At 42.8% G+C, this 18625-nt stretch overlaps 1 protein-coding gene across 1 annotated transcript in view; it reads left to right on the forward strand.

Annotated features, from left to right (window-relative positions):
* Window positions 1-18625, forward strand: part of PKD1L3 (polycystin 1 like 3, transient receptor potential channel interacting) — a 59446-nt gene that overhangs the window by 19969 nt on the left and 20852 nt on the right. Inside the window, exons 17-29 of the mRNA XM_087729294.1 lie at window positions 1427-1552; window positions 3606-3785; window positions 4179-4303; window positions 5141-5267; window positions 5585-5716; window positions 6927-7152; window positions 8128-8321; window positions 9678-9908; window positions 10328-10429; window positions 12644-12822; window positions 15145-15291; window positions 15600-15799; window positions 17349-17569. Coding sequence (XP_087585420.1) covers window positions 1427-1552; window positions 3606-3785; window positions 4179-4303; window positions 5141-5267; window positions 5585-5716; window positions 6927-7152; window positions 8128-8321; window positions 9678-9908; window positions 10328-10429; window positions 12644-12822; window positions 15145-15291; window positions 15600-15799; window positions 17349-17569 — 2190 coding nt within the window. The remainder of the gene's footprint in view (window positions 1-1426; window positions 1553-3605; window positions 3786-4178; window positions 4304-5140; window positions 5268-5584; window positions 5717-6926; window positions 7153-8127; window positions 8322-9677; window positions 9909-10327; window positions 10430-12643; window positions 12823-15144; window positions 15292-15599; window positions 15800-17348; window positions 17570-18625) is intronic.

The following is an 18625-nucleotide window of genomic DNA, read 5'->3' on the forward strand; positions in this document are numbered from 1 at the left end:
GTCGACTTGGGAGTAAGGCCACAGGTGGACGATGAATGACCCCTCCCATAGGGAATAAAAGAGGAGCGACAGGGGAGGGGTGTTTTCAGAAGATAATTTGTTCATTCCTGCATTCTTGCCAAGTATTGCAGCGACTGAAAGATATTGGCCTGGCCACTCTCCAAGCCTGATAAAGGTCGGTAATTGTGAACTATCTTGAAAGACTGTTGGCTGGGACTTTGCTGTAGAGGAATTCATTGCAAATTAAATAAAAGGAGTTTATCAGGATGAGGACTCGGCTTCGTGCTGCTGGGGAAATCTAGGTCATAACCTTAGTAATGCCAAGTCTGGTGAAAAGAAGAACTAGGGATGATATGATAGTGGTGTTCCAGCACTTGAGGGGCTGTCCAAGAGAACAGAGGGTCCATCTATTCTCCAAAACACCTGAGAGCAGGACAAGAAGTAAGAGGTGGAAGATCATTGAAGAGAAACCCAGCCTAGAACTAAGGAGAAATTTTGTGACAGTGAGAATAATTAATCAATGGAATGTCAATGGAGATTCTCAGTCATCCAGGTCATGGTTGTCCCAAAGGTGCTTTTTATCAAGAGGCAATTGGACTTCCTGGTTTCTCTTTGAAAGCTGAAGAAGCATCTTGGATAAGAAGTAAAACGTCTTCAAAGGAAAACGAGGAAGTCTGGATTACAATAATCCAAGACTGGATTATTGTAATGCGCTCTACATGGGGCTGCCCTTGAAGAGTGTTCGAAGACTCCAATTAGTCCAGAATGCAGCCACGCGAGCGATTGTGGGTGCACCAAGGTACACCCACGTTACACCTATCCTCCGCGAGCTGCACTGGCTACCTATTAGTCTCCGAATCCGCTTCAAGGTGCTGGTCGCTACCTATAAAGCCCTACATGGCATCGGACCTGGGTACCTGAGAGACCGCCTCCTGCCGATTACCTCTCTCAGACCAATTAGATCGCACAGGTTGGGTCTCCTCCGGATTCCATCTGCCAGCCAATGTCGGTTGGCGACTCCCCGGGGGAGAGCCTTCTCTGTTGCAGCTCCGGCCCTCTGGAACGAGCTCCCTGTTGAGATCCGGATCCTTACTACCCTCCCGGCCTTCCGCAAAGCCACCAAGTCCTGGCTGTTCCAGCAGACTGGGGGGAGCTGAGAAGCCTCTACCTCCATAGAAATTGTGAATGTCGGTTTTGTTTTTAATATGTTGTCTTTGTCTTGTTCCCCCTTTTCCCTTGTCTTTTGTGAGCCGCCCGGAGTCCTCTGGGAGTAGGCGGCATACAAGACAAATAAATAATAATAATAATTATAATAATAAAAAGTCCAGTTGCCTCTTGAAAAAAAAGGCACCTTTGGGACAATCAATGGATTCTATGTGTTATTCTATGTGTCCTTCCTTCCACGGTCTCTCCTTTTTCTCTCAAGCTTAGAGAGCTTATGCTGACAACCCTTTCCGTGGTTAATGTCACATCAATGCAGATAGCCCTCAAAATGTCAGAAGTCCTCATGGAAATCACGTACAGGAGCAAAGAACTGTCTTCTTCTGCACAGGTGAGCAGGCAGCTCAGAAGGTGCCTTCTGACCTCAGGATAAAGCAACCTAGAATGTAACAAGGAGGTCAGAAGCTCAATATGGGTCATTTCAGATAATATTCCACAGCCTGCAAAAGGGGGGAGGGGAGGTTAAAAAAAGGGGGGGGAATACAAAGAAGAAGTGTTTCTTTATTTTTCTTTTAGAAGTAAAGCATTAATCAGAGGGACGCGGTGGCTAAGATGCTGAGCTTATTGATCAGAAAGGTCGGCAGTTCGAATCCCTAGCGCCGTGTAACGGAGTGAGCTCCCGTTACTTGTCCCAGCTTCTGCCAACCTAGCAGTTCGAAAGCATGTAAGAATGCAAGTAGAAAAATAGGAACCACCTTTGGTGGGAAGGGAACAGCGTTCTGTGTGCCTTCAGCATTTAGTCATGCTGGCCACATGACCACGGAGACGTCTTTGGACAGCGCTGGCTTTCAGCTTTGAAATGGAGATGCGCACCGCCGCCTAAAGTCAGGAACGACCAGCACATCTGTGCGAGGGGAACCTTTACCTTTAAAGCATTAATCATCAACATGGCAAGATTGTACAATAATAGACAGGCCCAAAATTTCTGTTGTTAAGTGAGACATTTGTTAAGTGAGTTTGTCTCCATTTTATGACCTTTCTTGTCCCAGTTATTAAGTGAGTCACTGCAGTTGATAAGTTATATAACACTTAACAACCCGGTTGTTAAGTGAAGCTGGCTTGACTATTGACTTTGCTTGTGAGAAGGTTGCAGAAGGGGATCACATGATGCCAGAACATTGCAGCCATCATAAATATGAGTTGATTGCCAAGCATCAAAGTTTTGATCCCATGATCGTGGGGAGGCTGCAAAGATCGTAACTGTTAATAAACAATCACATTTTTCAGTGCCGTTGTAATTTTGAACAGTCATTAAATGAACTGCTGTAAATCGAGGACTTCCTATATTCTGTATAAGAATCTGAAATATTAACAAGGGGTCCTTAATGCTCTCTGAGCTTGGTTGTTTTCTTGCAGGTGTTTCATCATTACCCAAACTAGGTAATATTACCAGTACTCTGAGTACCCCTCATTTCAACCCTGAGTTACAAATATTTTCCTTTATTGGGAACTATTAGCAATCAAAGCATATTGGCACTAGAGAAAGGTCAACAGAATTCAAGGTGGGCTGGACTTCATTCTTTTCTGAGAGCAATGGGACTTGAAACTGATGACAAGGTTGACCCCTCCCTCAGTCCCAGCCTGGTCATCTCCTACAGACCTTTAAAAAAAAAGAAATATGTTTTAATTGTTTTTACATTTAGCAGAGCGAAGCCATTATGACCGTACAATCACATTATATACAGATAATCTCATCCATTAGCTGTCAGCCTACTTAATACATTATCTATCCTTCCATCCAATTCCATTATTTACAATTTGTTCCAGTCTCGTCACCTTGTCTTATACAATAATAAAATCTGTTCCAAAGCTTATAATATTCTGATTCCCCTTTATTTTTTAGTTCAAGGGTGAGCCTCTCTGCTTCCGCACAGGCCGAAATTTTCCTAATTATGTCTAACTCTGATGGGCTATTTTCTTTTTTCCAATACTGAGCATAGGTTATTCCTGCCGCAGTTGATACATGTATAATTAAATAGAGCACATCTTTCTTATATCCCTCCGGTATTATGCCTAGGAGGAAAAATTCTGGTTTGAACAGAATTTGTTCTGTCACCATTTGTGCCAGCCATGATTGCATAATTTTCCAATATCTTTTTGCCTCATTGCATGTCCACCACATATGGAAAAAGGTGCCTGATGTTTTTTTGCACTTCCAACAATTTGGGACCAAATTTTTAAACATTTTGGAGAGCTGCGCTGGGGGAAGATGTCATCTGTAGAACATCTTATACAGATTTTCCTTATAAGCCGTGGCCATTGTTCGTTTCCAATTAAGTGTCCAAAGCTTTTCCCATTTAGCCAATTCCACATTATAACCAAAGATTTTCGCCCAGGCAACCATAGTTTCTATGGTTCCTACAGACTCTTCTTCTCCTCTCTAGGTGGAAGCTGGTCATACTCTGAAGAGTGTTAGTGAATCCTTACTGGTGGTGGACACAGAAGATGGAGATCATCTAAAGCGCAAGGAAGCTGCCAGCTACCTTTTCAGTGCAGTAAGCAATGTCTTGGAAGCTACTCTGGAGAATGGAACAGAAAAAGTCTCTGTCCCTGAGGTGGCACAGGTGAGGGTGTGGTGAATCTTGTGTGTTGCCTTGCATTTACATGCCTCTGCAAATCTTGTTGGCATTCCTGCTCACCAGTTATGGTCCCAAGTGATGGAGGGCATGTTCTGGATACTCTCATAAAATAGGTGTTTGTCTTTTCACCCACAGTTATCTTTAGCAGGTTGCATGTATTTTCTAAGACAGGGTAGAAATTTATGGTGTGGTTTCCCATTTCCTACTTTGTAAATGGTTAGAGGCATCCAAAATTTAAAACAATGTTCCATTAGATAACAGTTTGATGGATATCATAGAAAGTGGGGACACTGGTATCCATTGGAATATTTTTAGGGGACTCCGTTCTACCTGACATAAAGGACTCTTACAGAATCTAGTTTATTTCTTCTACCATAGAATTCAGTCTCGCAAGAACTTGTAACCACAGTTGAAAACCTTCAGAGTGCTCTTCTTTTTGGAAAATTGCCTGACAGTGAGCCTTTGGTGCTAAAAGCTCCTTCTGCAGCTATGTATATCAACAGGTAATCCATCTCAACTGTTTTCCATTTCTATTTAGGAAAGACATATTATATCATGGACACCCTATCTGGGCTGCAAACTTTCTTATGACCACTAGGGAAAAGAAGGGAGGGAGGGAAGGAAGGAAGGAAAGATCCTAGTTTGTTTCATAAAGTGCCTTTCTGAGATTACGCACTGTATTATACCCAAAATAGACTGATTTCACTTAGCATTTTTTATTTTCCTAGAAGTAGCTTCTCAGAATGATTTCCTAGATTTTCTGTTTAGGCTCCTTAAGCTGGAGATCTAGAAACAAACTAAGGTTTATCTTTCTCCCTTCCCTTTCTTCCTTCCTTCCTTCCTTCCTTCCTTCCTTCCTTCTTTCCTTCCTTCCCTTCCTTCCTCCCTCCCTCCCTTCTCTTCCCTGCCTTCCCTTCCTTCCTCCCTTTCCTTCCTTCTCCTTCCTTCCTTCCTCCCTCCCTCCTTCCCTTCCCTTCCTTCCTTCCTTCCTTCCTTCCTTCCTTCCTTCCTTCCTTCCTTCCTTCCTTCCTCCCTTCCCTTCCCTTCCCTCATTGCATGACATGTTAAATAATAAACAATGGTTAATAACATTATCCAGATCCTTACAATATATTAAACAAAACCCAAAGTCAAACAGCCACATTCTATCTTGCAGAGTTTTATGAACTCAAATTCTCATTTGTTTCTTATTTCTCCTCTTAAGGGTGCATAAAGGGAGGAGCCATTCCTCATAAAATTAGTCCTTTCTCCCACGGCAGCCTGCCACTTAGGATCCGTGTGTTTACTTTTCTGCCTTGTCTTCTCACCTGTGTTGTTTTCTGACCCTTTTTTGTGTAAAGGTTGCAGACTGAGAATGTCAACAGCACGGCCATTAAAATCTCCAACTCCACATCCGCTGCTTTCACGCTCCCCTCTGCTTCTTCTCTCAGCATCTCGGGAGACAGCGATGAGACGGTGGACATCAGGGCAAGTTCTGCACCTTTATTGGGGGTTTCTTTGCTCTGGGAAGATGGGTTTCCTTCTTGAGTCTTGAAATGTCCCTTCGTTTTTAGTTCAGAATTTAAATGTAGAAATGGCAGTGATGGTCCATATGGCTGTCTCTCCTTTTTTTGTTTTTACTTTGGTGCATTCAAATCAAGATGGACTTCTGGAGACTGTTCTGGAAAAGTTTTTGCAGGTTTCCTGGCAAGAAGTGATTTGCCATTGCATCCTTCCAAGGGCTGAGAGACAGGGACTGGCTCTGATCTGAAGAAATGTTGACCATTAAGTATCCCTTCTTGCAGATGGTGAGTTTCTCGGTGAATCCCTTTTCCTCAAGTGACTCATTTGATATCCATGGAACAGTTGGAGGCCTGACTCTCACCAGCCTAGATGGACTGGTCATTCCAGTCTATGACCTGTCAGAAGATATTGAGGTAATTTTTATTCTCTGCGTGCTTTCCACCCTTTAGAGCAGGGGTGTCAAACTCAAGGCCCGCTCACCAGATCTGACACGCAGGGTGCTTAGATCTGGCCCAGCAAAGGACCAGCCCGTGGTGCCTCCACCAGTGAAAATGGAGCTCAGGAAGGACAAGTATGGCCCACCCGGACTTTGTTTTCGCTGGCAGGGAGGCTGCAGGAGGCCGTTGTGGTTGAAAACAGAGCCCCGATGAGTGACGTTGAACTGGCCACATACCCCTGGCCATGCCTACTCCGGCCATGCCCCCCCCCCCCGAGGTCAAACACAACACTGATGCAGCCCTCAATGAAATTGAGTTTGACACCTTAGGGGGATTGCTGAAGACAAATTTGTCCTGTATCCTGATGGTTCTTTTCTTCTTCTTCTACATTTGTAGTTCTTCTGTTAAACCTTTAGTAATACAGAGTTGAGAATGATCAGAGGAGAAAAGACTAAATATTCTACCAATATTCTACATCTCTCCACATCCCTCCATTTTCTCTTCCTCAAGTTATTCACTCTCTCCTCCATTCTTCAATATTTAGGAGACAGGAGCACCTTCTTATTTGTCCCATTATCCTTTAAGTTCAGGGGTGGGCTGCTACGAGTTTGACCGGGTTCAGGAGAACCCGTAGATAACATTATAGCTAGTTTGGAGAACCTCCAAATTACATCCCTGGCTGGCCCCGCCCACCTCACTCCACCACGCTTCTCCCAGGAGTCTCCACACGGCCTGTTTTGGATGTGAAGTAAGTGCAAGGTCCATGAGGAGGGGGAAAATGGACCTCCTGGAAGTTCTGGAAGGCCAGAAATGGCCCTCCGGAGGGCCTCCGGGGCCTGGAGGAGGCAGTTTTCACCCTCCCAGAGGCTTGAAGAATGCTTCCGGAACCTGGGGAAGGCAAAAATGGCCACCGCACCGTGGTGCAGGAGGCTGACTAGGCCATGCCAACCATTGCCACGGCCATAATTACTGTGCCCACCATCACCACCCCAGCCATCACCATGCCCAACCAGGGTGTGGAATTTTTGAAGCCCACCCCTGCTTAAGTTTATAAAAAGTTGGCGTAAATTACCAAGTAAGACTATGGTTAGTGCTATCCTTTCACGTGTAAATGCTTGTGATTTATTTTTAAGGCTCTCAAGGTATGAATGGATCTCCAGAGCTAATTGGTTAACTTTAACCATAGATAAGGTTACCCAGGAGTCCTGCAACTCAAGAGGACAAGACTATATTGAATCTGGGAAATTTCACAGCTGTCCAAGTCAATGTGACTTCAGCAGACTCATCTCTAGTGATCTACCTGGAGATGGATCAAAATATTCCACTTATCCTTTATTTGGGATATGACTACCTTCCTAACGAGACTGATCATGAACTGGTGGCACATCTTCCTCACAACAGAAATACCAGAGGTAAAATAAAATTGCACATTTTAAAAACTTGTCAATCATGGTTTGCTGAGTAAGCCATAATGACTACCCATAATGGATTGGCTCAGACCTAAAACGATATTTTTAACTACATTATGACATTGTTCTGTGGTCTTCTCAGAATGGGATTTGATGATATCATTGTGTCCTTTGAATCCACCTGTTTTCCTAACCTGTCTCATTTTTTTTCCTGTTTAATTAAAAATAGAAAATTAGCATTCTGAAAATGAAATTGTTAACTTTCAGTGCAATTTTCTTTCTAGGAGTTCCCCCAGCCTAAAATTGGACCCTTAAGTTTGTATATGTATATGTATATGTATATGTATATGTATATGTATATGTATATGTATATGTATATGTATATGTATATGTATATGTATATGTATATGTATATGTATATGTATATGTATATGTATATGTATATGTATATGTATATGTATATGTATATGTATATGTATATGTATATGTATATGTATATGTATATGTATATGTATATGTATTTGTTTTCTGAGGTTTTCGCGGATGTTAGTATGTAGGTCTCTAGTTATTCGGGTTTTCTCCTGCGTAAAATTGGAGGTGTCTTGGTGACGTTTCAACGAAGTCTCATTCGTCATCTTCAGGCTTGGTGCTTCCAGGAGCAATGTATATGTGTATGTATATGTATATGTATGTATATGCACATCTCTCTCTCTCTCTCTCTCTCTCTCTCTCTCTCTCTCTCTCTCTCTCTCTCTCTACCTACCTACCTACCTACCTACCTACCTACCTACCTACCTACCTACCTATCTCAGATTTGATCTCTTTAGAATCCAAAAACTGGTAAATTATTTTGTAATGAGTGTCAATTATTTTTTCATTGTTGTGTGGCCATAATGATATTTAATGAATCTGAATTTGTGGAAAAACCACAACTAACAAATGGTTTTTGTTTTGTTTTGTTTGTTTTTGGCAACTCAGATGAGGTTTATTCCTGGGTGCTTCATTCAGAAGATTTGATCTTTGGAGAAGGAATGTATTATTTTGTAGTGAGACCAGACACAGAACTGGACTTCCTTGCTTCTAATGAAATGAACATCTCCATCACTTGCTTTGTGTCCAAGTGTGTATTCTGGGATGAGCACCAAAAGAGTTGGAATAGCTACGGATGCCGCGTAAGTAGAGAGAAGTAGAAATATTGGAATACATATTTTTGCTAATGTTTCTGGAGAATGCAGGCTATGAACAACTTAGTTCCCTCTCAGTCAAAAGTAAACAACCTGATTTTAAATGAAGATGTTATTGAAAGTGAACTGTTTCTCTTGCCTAAAAGATAAACGTGTGTAGCTCTTTATTGTCAGACACAAAGGATCAGGACCATAAGGTGAATTGTAGCTCAGAAAGTTTTATTGCTCTAGCCTAAACACAAAAATCTAGTCAACAAATGGCCAGCACTACCTTGGTGCTAGATAAGGGCCAACTGAATTCAAGGAGAGCTGGACTTGAGTCTCTTGTGGCAATGCAAGGATTCTAAACGGATGACGCCTCCAGTTCTGCCTGCTTTCTATAATAGAAAACAAAAACAAGAAAATGAAAGAATGAAAAAGACTCCTCCCTTGGGCAGGGAGTTGGACTAGAACACCACCAAGATCCCTTCTAGCCCTATGATTGTGTGAAATCAAAACTTAACCTAATTAACGTTTCTCCACCTAATGTCTCTTTCCCTGCATAATAAGCAATTGATTATGGCTTCATCGCCTGCTCCTTATCTCAATTACTATTACTGGAATGCCTCTGAGTTCTTTCCCCCAGTAGCCCTTGCTGCCAAACAAGGCCTTCAATGCATCATGTTCCAAAATCTCCATACACACAACACACTCCTGGCCTTTCCAGATGTTCACAAGACTTTTTATCTTGATCTTTCTTCACATTCCAGCTTGGGACTCTCTAGGCATGACAGGCTGGGACCTTCCTCCATACCATTCCACATAAAACATATCCTGCAGCATCTGAAAAATCCTTTCTTCTCTGCTTTTCCTTTCTATTTTTATATTTTATATCTATGAAAAGGAATGTGCCACTTTACAGAACAGTAATGCTTTCCTTTTATTTTTGCAACTGGTTTAGAACTGGGAGAGCACATGCATGCGTGCTCGCTTTGTTCAGCTGTGGAGCTTCTGCGCATATGCAGAGCGTCCTTGATGATGTCTGGGCAGGTGGGCGGAGCCTCCCACCACAGCTGCTACCGGTTCACCTGAACAGGGGCGAACCAGCAAGAATACTATCTCTGTTACAGAGCATTCTAGCTTCTTCTCCTTTTCTCCTCATGTACTTTTTGATTTGAACTATCAGCCTTCCCTAAAATCCATCTATGACCTTGGCTCAGATCCAACCCTTTCTTCCAGATGGGCACTTCACCTACCACACTGACAGATATGGAAACAAAGACCCCAAACATCTACGTGAAGTCTGTAACTGTACAGATGAGACAGAGATAGTGATCAAAATGACACCTCTTCTTTGGCTTCTAGGTTGGTCCCAAAACTACTCCTGGGGATACTCAGTGTCTCTGTAACCACCTGACCTTCTTTGCTAGCTCCTTCTTTGTCATGCCAAACACCATCGATGTCAGCAAAACTGTGGAGCTGTTTGCCACTTTTGTGGACAACCCCATCGTGGTGACGACGGTAGGCTGCATCTTCCTGATCTACCTTCTGGTTCTGATCTGGGCCAGAAGAAAAGACATCCAACATGATGCCAAAGTAAGTTGTAGATAGTGTCTTCCTAGCTTTTGTTTCTTTTGCAATACAAAGAATTCCCTTTTGATTGTAAAGAGAGGTTGAGCCATTATGGAATCTGCAAGATGGTTACCATCATGGCCTATTTACCATTCATGAAGTCTATGGAGATATGGCTATGGAGTCATCCAGGTCATGGTTGTCCCAAAGGAGCCTTTTCAGGAGGCAACTAGACTTTCTTGTTTTTTTTCCTTTTGAAGTCGTTTCGCTTCTCATCCAAGAAGCCACCATGGAAGATTGTCCTCTTTTCAGTTGTATAGATCTTGGACAATATACATTTTAAAAACCTGCTGACATTGATCCAGCAAGAAATCTTCCCTTCTTTATTTACATATTTCTATTCATCTCCTGGTTGTTCCTGATGTTGCATTACTTCTCTCTAGGTGAAGATAACTCTCCTGGAAGACAATGATCCTTTTGCTCAATATCGTTATCTAGTGACGGTTTATACCGGACATCGGCGAGGTGCAGCTACGACCTCTAAGGTAGCAATGGAGTGCCAAATCTTGTGACTTAAAAGAGCCACAGCACTTATTTTATCCGGAGTCTAAATATGCACCAAAGAGAATGTTCTCTTAAATCACCAAGCCATACACTGGTAGAAGACAGGAGTGGTGTGGTGGCCTAGAAATGGAGCCCTTTGTCTCACAATCAGGAGGCTGTGAGTTCAATCCTAGGTAGAGGCAGATATTTTTCTCTCTGGGCACAGAATATATCTGAGAATATGTCTTCTGAACAAAACTCTGCATTGGTGACAGGAAGAGCATCTGGCCATTAAACACTCTGCTAGCTCCATTCAGTTGCCCAGACTCCACCCCGCAATGGATTATGGGGTCATTAAAAGTTGATAGACTGGTGGAGAGCGTCTTTCTGATGAGAATAGGTTACAAAACTGTTATGACCCCCCTCCGTTCAGTGAGTAACGCCGACACAAGCTTACTGTTAGCCACGCTTTATTCACAGTAATTACTCACAGGCAAGACGTTGGCAGCAACCCAGACTCCCACAGATAAGAGATACAATACACACAAGAGCTTCTCCAGCTTAGTATGAACGGTTGGGTCCTGCAAAAGGTCTCCTCCCAAAGTCTCTTCTTATATACTCTCTTGGGAGGAGCCAAGCCACAACTACCTGGGCTTCATTATCTCTTATGAGTCTGTCTCCGTAATTGCTGCCTCCGTTTCTCTGCCCATCTCTGCCTGGCGTCAGGGACAAACTCCCTTTGATCTTCACCACTGCTCCATGCCTCAGGCGCCTCTTGGTGGCCAACCAGCCTCTCTGGTCCCTGCTCGGAGTCTGAACCCTGCCCAGGGTCCTCCACATCTTCCAGAGCCAACTCATAGGGTCCCTCGCTATCGGAGTCCATCGGCAGCTCCAATGGATCCTGTTGGGCCACAACACAGAACTAAGCCTTCCTTTCCTCCTCATTGCATTCCCCACTTAGTATGGCATGTGCACACCCCAATCTTTAATTAATAAAACCAGAAACAAAAAAAAACTATCTGTATAGTGTACTCTTGTCTGATCCTCAGACATTCATGCCTTGTCATTTGCTTAAAGGAAGACGAAAAGGAAGTAGTGATAGACAAATAGGAATCCTGCATACAGTACAGGTAGTCAACTTATATTGATTTGTTTAGCGACCATTGGAAGTTACAACAGGATAGGAAAAAGTTACTTATGAACGTTTTTCAAACTTACGAACCCATGGCAGCATGACCCCATGGTTACAGGATCAAAATTTAGGCACTTGACAACTGGCATGCAGCGATAGTTCTCAAAATAAAACAGTTCCTTTAGTGACCATTCAAATTTACAACATCACTGTAAAAAAGTGATTTATGACCCCCTTTCACACTTACGAATTTTTTGTTGAAGTCCATGAGTCTTTATTGAAAATTTTTGAAAAAAAAGGCTTTTACAAATATTTACCTCCCCTCCCCCACCCTCCCCACCCGGACCCAACCCCCCCCAGCCTTCCCCCCCCTCCGACTTCCCAGAACAAATACAGGGTATAAATCTTTAACAAAGATGTTCTAAAATAAACTTTAAAAAAAAGTTAGTATCATCTTTCATTTGAGCTTTAACTCTTTTGTTACGCTACACACTTAGGAATTTTGATCACAGTCATGTGATCAAATTCAGATGCTTGGCAACTGGTTCATACTTATGACTGTTGCTGTTTCCCAAAGCCTTGTGATCCCCTTTTGCAACCGATGGGGAAGCCAGATTCACTTAACAATCGTGTTACTAGCTTATCAACTGCAGTGACTCACTTAACAACTGTGGCAAGCAAGGTCATAAAATGGGTCATAAAAACACACTTAATAAATGTCTCACTCAACAATAGAAATTTTGGGCTCAATTGTGGTCATAAGTCGAGGACTACTTGCATTTACAACAGCTGCACTGTCCCGGGATCATCGTTTGTAACCTTCCTATCCAGTTTCTGACCAGCAAAGTCAGTGTGGGAAGCCAGATACGCTTAATGACCACATGTTTCACTTAACAACTGCAATGATATGCTTGACAACTGTGGCAAAAGTAGTATAAAATAAGGCACATCGCACCTAAGAATTGTATCACTTTGCAAAAAACATTTGAAATGCAATTGCGATTGTTAATTGAGGACTAACCATACGTAAATGAAATACATGAGAAAGTGAAGCAATTCTTATGCATCCTTTGTTCTCTTCCAGGTGACTCTCACCTTGTATGGCCAGGAAGGAGAGAGTGAGCCCCATCATTTGGTGGACCCCGACACCCCAGTTTTTGAGCGAGGGGGTATGGATATCTTTCTCTTATGCACCCTCTTTCCTCTTGGCGAACTACAGAGCATCAGACTGTGGCATGACAATTCAGGAACGAGCCCTGCTTGGTATGTAAGAGAGGGAACAGAACAGTGGTGGGGGTCAAAAATTTTACTATTGGTTCTGTGGGCGTGGCTTGGTGGGCATGGTTGTGAGCATGGCAGGAGAAGGATACTTCTGCATTCCCTTCCCACTCCAGGAGAAGGATACTGTAAAATCTCCATTCCCTTCCCACTCCTGGGGAAGGATACTGTAAAATTCCCATTCCCTCCATACTCCAGGGGAAGGATACTGTAAAATCTCCATTCCCTTCCCACTCCAGGGGAAGGATACTTTAAAATCTCCATTCCCTTCCCACTCCCAGGGAAGGATACTGTAAAATCTCCATTCCCTTTCCACTCCAGGGGAAGGATACTGTAAAATCTCCATTCCCTTCCCACTTCAGGGGAAGGATACTTTAAAATCTCCATTCCCTTCCCACTTCAGGGGAAGGATACTGTAAAATCTCCATTCCTTTCCCACTCCCAGGGAAGGATACTGCAAAATCTCCATTCCCTTTCCACTCCAGGGGAAGGATACTGTAAAATCTCCATTCCCTTCCCACTTCAGGGGAAGGATACTTTAAAATATCCATTCCCTTCCCACTCCAGGGAAATGATACTGTAAAATCTCCATTCCCTTCCCACTTCAGGGGAAGGATACTGTAAAATCTCCATTCCTTTCCCACTCCCAGGGAAGGATACTGCAAAATCTCCATTCCCTTTCCACTCCAGGGGAAGGATACTTTAAAATCTCCATTCCCTTCCCACTCCCAGGGAAGGATACTATAAAATCTCCATTCCCTTTCCACTCCAGGGGAAGGATACTGTAAAATCTCCATTCCCTTCCCACTTCAGGGGAAGGATACTTTAAAATCTCCATTCCCTTCCCACTCCAGGGAAATGATACTGTAAAATCTCCATTCCTTTCCCACTCCCAGGGAAGGATACTGCAAAATCTCCATTCCCTTTCCACTTCAGGGGAAGGATACTGTAAAATCTCCATTCCTTTCCCACTCCCAGGGAAGGATACTGCAAAATCTCCATTCCCTTTCCACTCCAGGGGAAGGATACTTTAAAATCTCCATTCCCTTCCCACTCCCAGGGAAGGATACTGTAAAATCTCCATTCCCTTTCCACTCCAGGGGAAGGATACTGTAAAATCTCCATTCCCTTCCCACTTCAGGGGAAGGATACTTTAAAATCTCCATTCCCTTCCCACTCCAGGGAAATGATACTGTAAAATCTCCATTCCTTTCCCACTCCCAGGGAAGGATACTGCAAAATCTCCATTCCCTTTCCACTCCAGGGGAAGGATACTGTAAAATCTCCATTCCCTTACCACTCCAGGGGAAGGATACTGTAAAATCTCCATTCCCTTACCACTCCAGAGGAAGGAGACTGCAAAATCCCCATTCCCTCCCAATCAGCTGGGACTCGGGAGGCAGAGAATAGACGAGGGTGGGGCCAGTCAGACATGGTATTTACTGTTTCTCCAAATTACTCAAAATTTCTGCTACTGTTTCTCCAGACCTGGTCAGAACCTGCTAAATACTACCTCTGGAACAGAAGTAGAGATGTCCTTTTATCCTCCTTTTGCAAAGAGGACATCTTCTGAAATACTCCTTTATTGTTTGCATTTACATTTCTGGTTATTATTATTATTATTATTTGCATGCTTTTGCATTGAAGTAACTTGTGGTCATGGGTGTGAGCTGGGCAGCCATACCAATTTAACAAATAAAGACATGAATAAAGAAATAAAATTGTTCTCTTTTCTGAAGGTTCAAGGAAGGGACCTTCTATTTTAATTCAAGATTCCTACCCACCCCAATTGAAAGGGGCCCTCAAATACATCGGGTTACAATTCTAGCCTTGTTCAATTAGCCTTTATAGATTGGTTAACTCTGTGGGAGTGGTAGACTGTGACTTCTGAAAGGCCCGCAGTTGAAAAATTAATGTAGTTTAATGTCGAGAAGGTCCTTAGTGTGAGATATGAAATATTACTGCTTTCTACTAAGTGTCTAAAAATAACTTGCGGCCAGAACATGTTGGCCAGTTGCCAATCTACTTCATCAAGAATAAGACTGCAAGACAACTTCCAGTGATTTTATTGGGGACCGGGTAAGTAAATATGTCCCAGGTTTGTAAGCTAGGTTCACACGTTCTATCAACCTAGCTATTCTATGACTGAAGGCAGGACTAGAACTCACTGTCTCCATTTCTAGTCTGATGCTTTAACTACGAGAACAAACTGGCGCTCTGTGTTGTATGGTGTGGATACCAGATTATTTTGCCTTGCTAACCAACTGAACCCCACTGTGTCCTTTCTTTTATATTTTTCATTCACAGGTATGTGAATCGTGTTCTCATCCATGATGTGGCCACTGATCAGAAGTGGTATTTTCTTTGTAACTCTTGGCTGGCCATTGACGTTGGAGATTGCGTCCTAGATAAAGTCTTCCCTGTGGCCACTGAACAAGACATGAAGCAGTTCAGGTGTGTATTTTTGTTTGCTTTGGAAAGCGGCGTGCCTAACATACAGTATATTATTTTCTTCCCAACAAAAGCTCAAAAAAATAAAAAGTTTGGCCAAGTTTCCAGAATTCTGGAAAATAGCACTAGAGCAGGCAACTTTAAGAATTGTGGACTTCAACTCCCAGAATTCCTCAGCCAGAAGTCCACAATTCTTAAAGTTGCCAAGGTTGGAGACCCCTGCTCTAGAAGTAGTTAATTGGTGAGCAAAAAGCAAGAGTCTTTGCTTTGGTTCCTCATAGTTTCATCTGGTCTCTTTCTCTTTTCTTCAGCAATCTCTTTTTCATGAAGACCTCTAGGGGCTTCCGGGACAGCCATATCTGGTACTCCATTTTCAACCCTTGTCCACGCAGCTCTTTTACCCGAGCCCAGAGAGCGTCCTGTTGCTTCTCGCTTCTTCTGTGCACCATGTTGACCAGCATCATGTTTTGGGGGGTGCCCAAGGATCCAGCAGACCAAAAAATGGATTTAGGTAATAGCATCATGGCTTTATTGCTTTAGAGTACAGTAGGGAGGACAACTAAGAGGAGTTAAGAGGACTATCTGAATATGAAATCCTGCCATTCTAGATCTGATGCTTCTTCTTGCTTTGAAGTTGGTGGTACTTGGAAAATGCTTTCTTGATTTCCCCCTTTACCAAAAAACATACTGACCTACAGTATGTTGAATGACTGTTATGAAGATGTTGGAGGAAAACTTAAAAAATGTTCAATCTTTATGAAACCTGCTGCATGAATGCTCAGCTGAGACAGATATTAGGGTAAGAGCTATGGAGTCTGCCACTGTAGGTGAATTATGTTTCGAGTACTGAATCCTGTTTGTGGTTTGTATTTGGAGATGATCAAGAAGAGATATGGAGTCTGGCCTATGGGAAGAAAAAGAAAAAGAGGAATAGGAGAGAACAGGGAATGATAGTTAGGGAAGATGGTAAGAAGGGTGTTCCCAATGATGATTGAAAAGAAAGCAAAGAGAGAGAAGACTAGGCAGGATCATTCTTCCCAAATCTTGTACCTTTCAAATAGATTGGAACTACAAATCCCAAATTACCAGGCATTACAGTCAAAGGTCAAGGTAGCTAGAGTCCCAGCCTAGCTAAGAAACTTTTGTTAGCCTCAAACATTTGTCAGTAGAATCCTTGTTTAAAGACTCAAAGCCAGACACTTCTGTTGGAATAATACTCTAGTTTTCTTCCAGCCATCTACTTGTGTTGATTATAACTCATATAACTCCTACGAAGCATAGCCAAATGCTTCATTAATAAACTAGACATAATCTGATGCACTTGAATGGGATTACAACAGTGTTTTATTGGCTTTATTAAAGCCTTAGTGTTGTGGCCCACTGCGGTCAGTGAAGCTGGCAGCAGATTCGGACAGGAGGTTGGGGAGGAACATGGGCCAGGAGTCCTGGAGTCTGGGGAAGGCTCTGATGAGGGCTCTGTGTCAGAGGCAGAGAGGGGGCCAGAGCCTTATGCCAGTTATCAGCTGCCTTCAGAGGCAGATATCAGTGAGGCAGACAAATAGCTGGAGCCTGTTCCCAGTGTGCTCATGCGCAGAGTTGCCAGACGAAGGGAACAGCTAAAGAACAGGGGTCGACTTGGGAGTAAGGCCACAGATGGATGATGAATGGCCTCTCCTAGAGGAAATAAAGAGGAACAAAAGGGGAGTGGAGCTTGCAGGAGACAATTAGTTCGCTTAATTGATTCATGACTCTCCCAGACTCCTTGCTATTTTGCAGATATTGGCCTGTCAGCTCTCCAAGCCAGATAAGGTCTGTGACCGTAAATCCTCCCTTGAAAGACTTTGTTAGATGTGAATGAGCAGAATTCACAATAAATTAATAAAAAGTGTTTTTGTCGGGACCAGGAGTTTGCTTCATGGGAAGCCTAGGTCAGAACACTTAGTAGGATTCGCACATTATGCTAATCCATGGCTTCCAAATCATTAAAACTGGCTTTACAAAATAGATTAAGTCAAAACTGGACAAGCATATGACTCTTCTTTTTCATTTGTTCTTCCCAGGCAAGATAGAGTTCACGTGGCAAGAAGTGATGATTGGTTTTGAAAGTTCCATCTTGATGTTCCCCATCAACTTGCTCATCGTCCAGATCTTCAGGAATATTCGTTCTCAGATTAAGAAAGAACAGAAACCAGGAAAAAGTGGGCGTGTATCCCCTGACTTGCCTTCTCTTCCCCAACAATCCCCCCCAAATGTGTCCCTCACCGCTGAGGCTGTGATCAAGGCAAGTGATTGGAATCATTTATGGCGAGTGGTTTGACACATCCAAGAGATCCCATCTCAGATAGGAAGCTCAAGTAGCAAATGATATGTAAGAGCCGCCAAAGACATATTGCTTTCTATGGCAAAACAGAAAATTATGCTCAGGTGCATCTAACTATCTAAACCCCAGGGAGGCGCACGGAATGCTGTTGCCTTCCCACCAAAGGTGGTTCCTATTTTTCTACTTGCTTTTTTACATGCTTTTGAACTGCTAGGTTGGCAGAAGCTGGGACAAGTAATGGGAGCTCACTCCATTACGCAGCACTAGGGATTCGAACCGCCAAACTGCCGAGCTTTTTGATCTTAGCCACTGAGCCCGTCTTAGCCACTGAGCCACTGCGTCTCAAAAGTAAGGCAGTGCTATTAAAGAGCAAGACTTCTGTCTGGAAATCTCTGCCAGTCAGAGCAGACAGTGCTAAATTCAACCCACCACATCATCACTGATATTACCCAGTTGGGTAACGAAACGTCTGCCAAAACACACACACACAAACACACACACACACACACACTCGATTCAGAGAGCACCAAGGACCCCTCATTTCTCCTTGTCTTCTCCTGTCTGTGTGACTCCTTGATCTTCCATTTCCTTTAAAAAAAAATTATTTTATTCATAAAATTTTTGATTTCAGTGCATTGTCAGGATGTATCATTTACAGATGCAAGATAAAGAATATATATACATACACACACACACAAACTGATAACAATAGATATTATATAATGAAGTGGTTTTAGCTAAATTTCTCTTTATATTTGCTTATCTATACTTCTGTTGATTATATCGGCATATTTATACTTCTGAATCATCTTTATATTTAATTCATACATAGGAATGAATCTTCCATTTCCATTCCCATCAAAATGTGAAGGTCTCCTTTGCCCCCCAAAAGTTAGGAAAATTGTGGCTTTAGAAAGATTGCCCTTTTTGAAAGGCTTGGGTTTTTTTTTAAAGCCCCTGAATAATTTTAGGAAAAAGTTAGATTTCTTTTTTTCTCTCAGGAATTGAATTTTGGAG

The sequence above is a fragment of the Thamnophis sirtalis genome, unplaced genomic scaffold (assembly GCF_051295495.1).
Source record: "Thamnophis sirtalis isolate CommonGarterSnake01/CBP01778 unplaced genomic scaffold, rThaSir2_p1.2 scaffold_14, whole genome shotgun sequence".
NCBI lineage: Eukaryota > Metazoa > Chordata > Lepidosauria > Squamata > Natricidae > Thamnophis > Thamnophis sirtalis.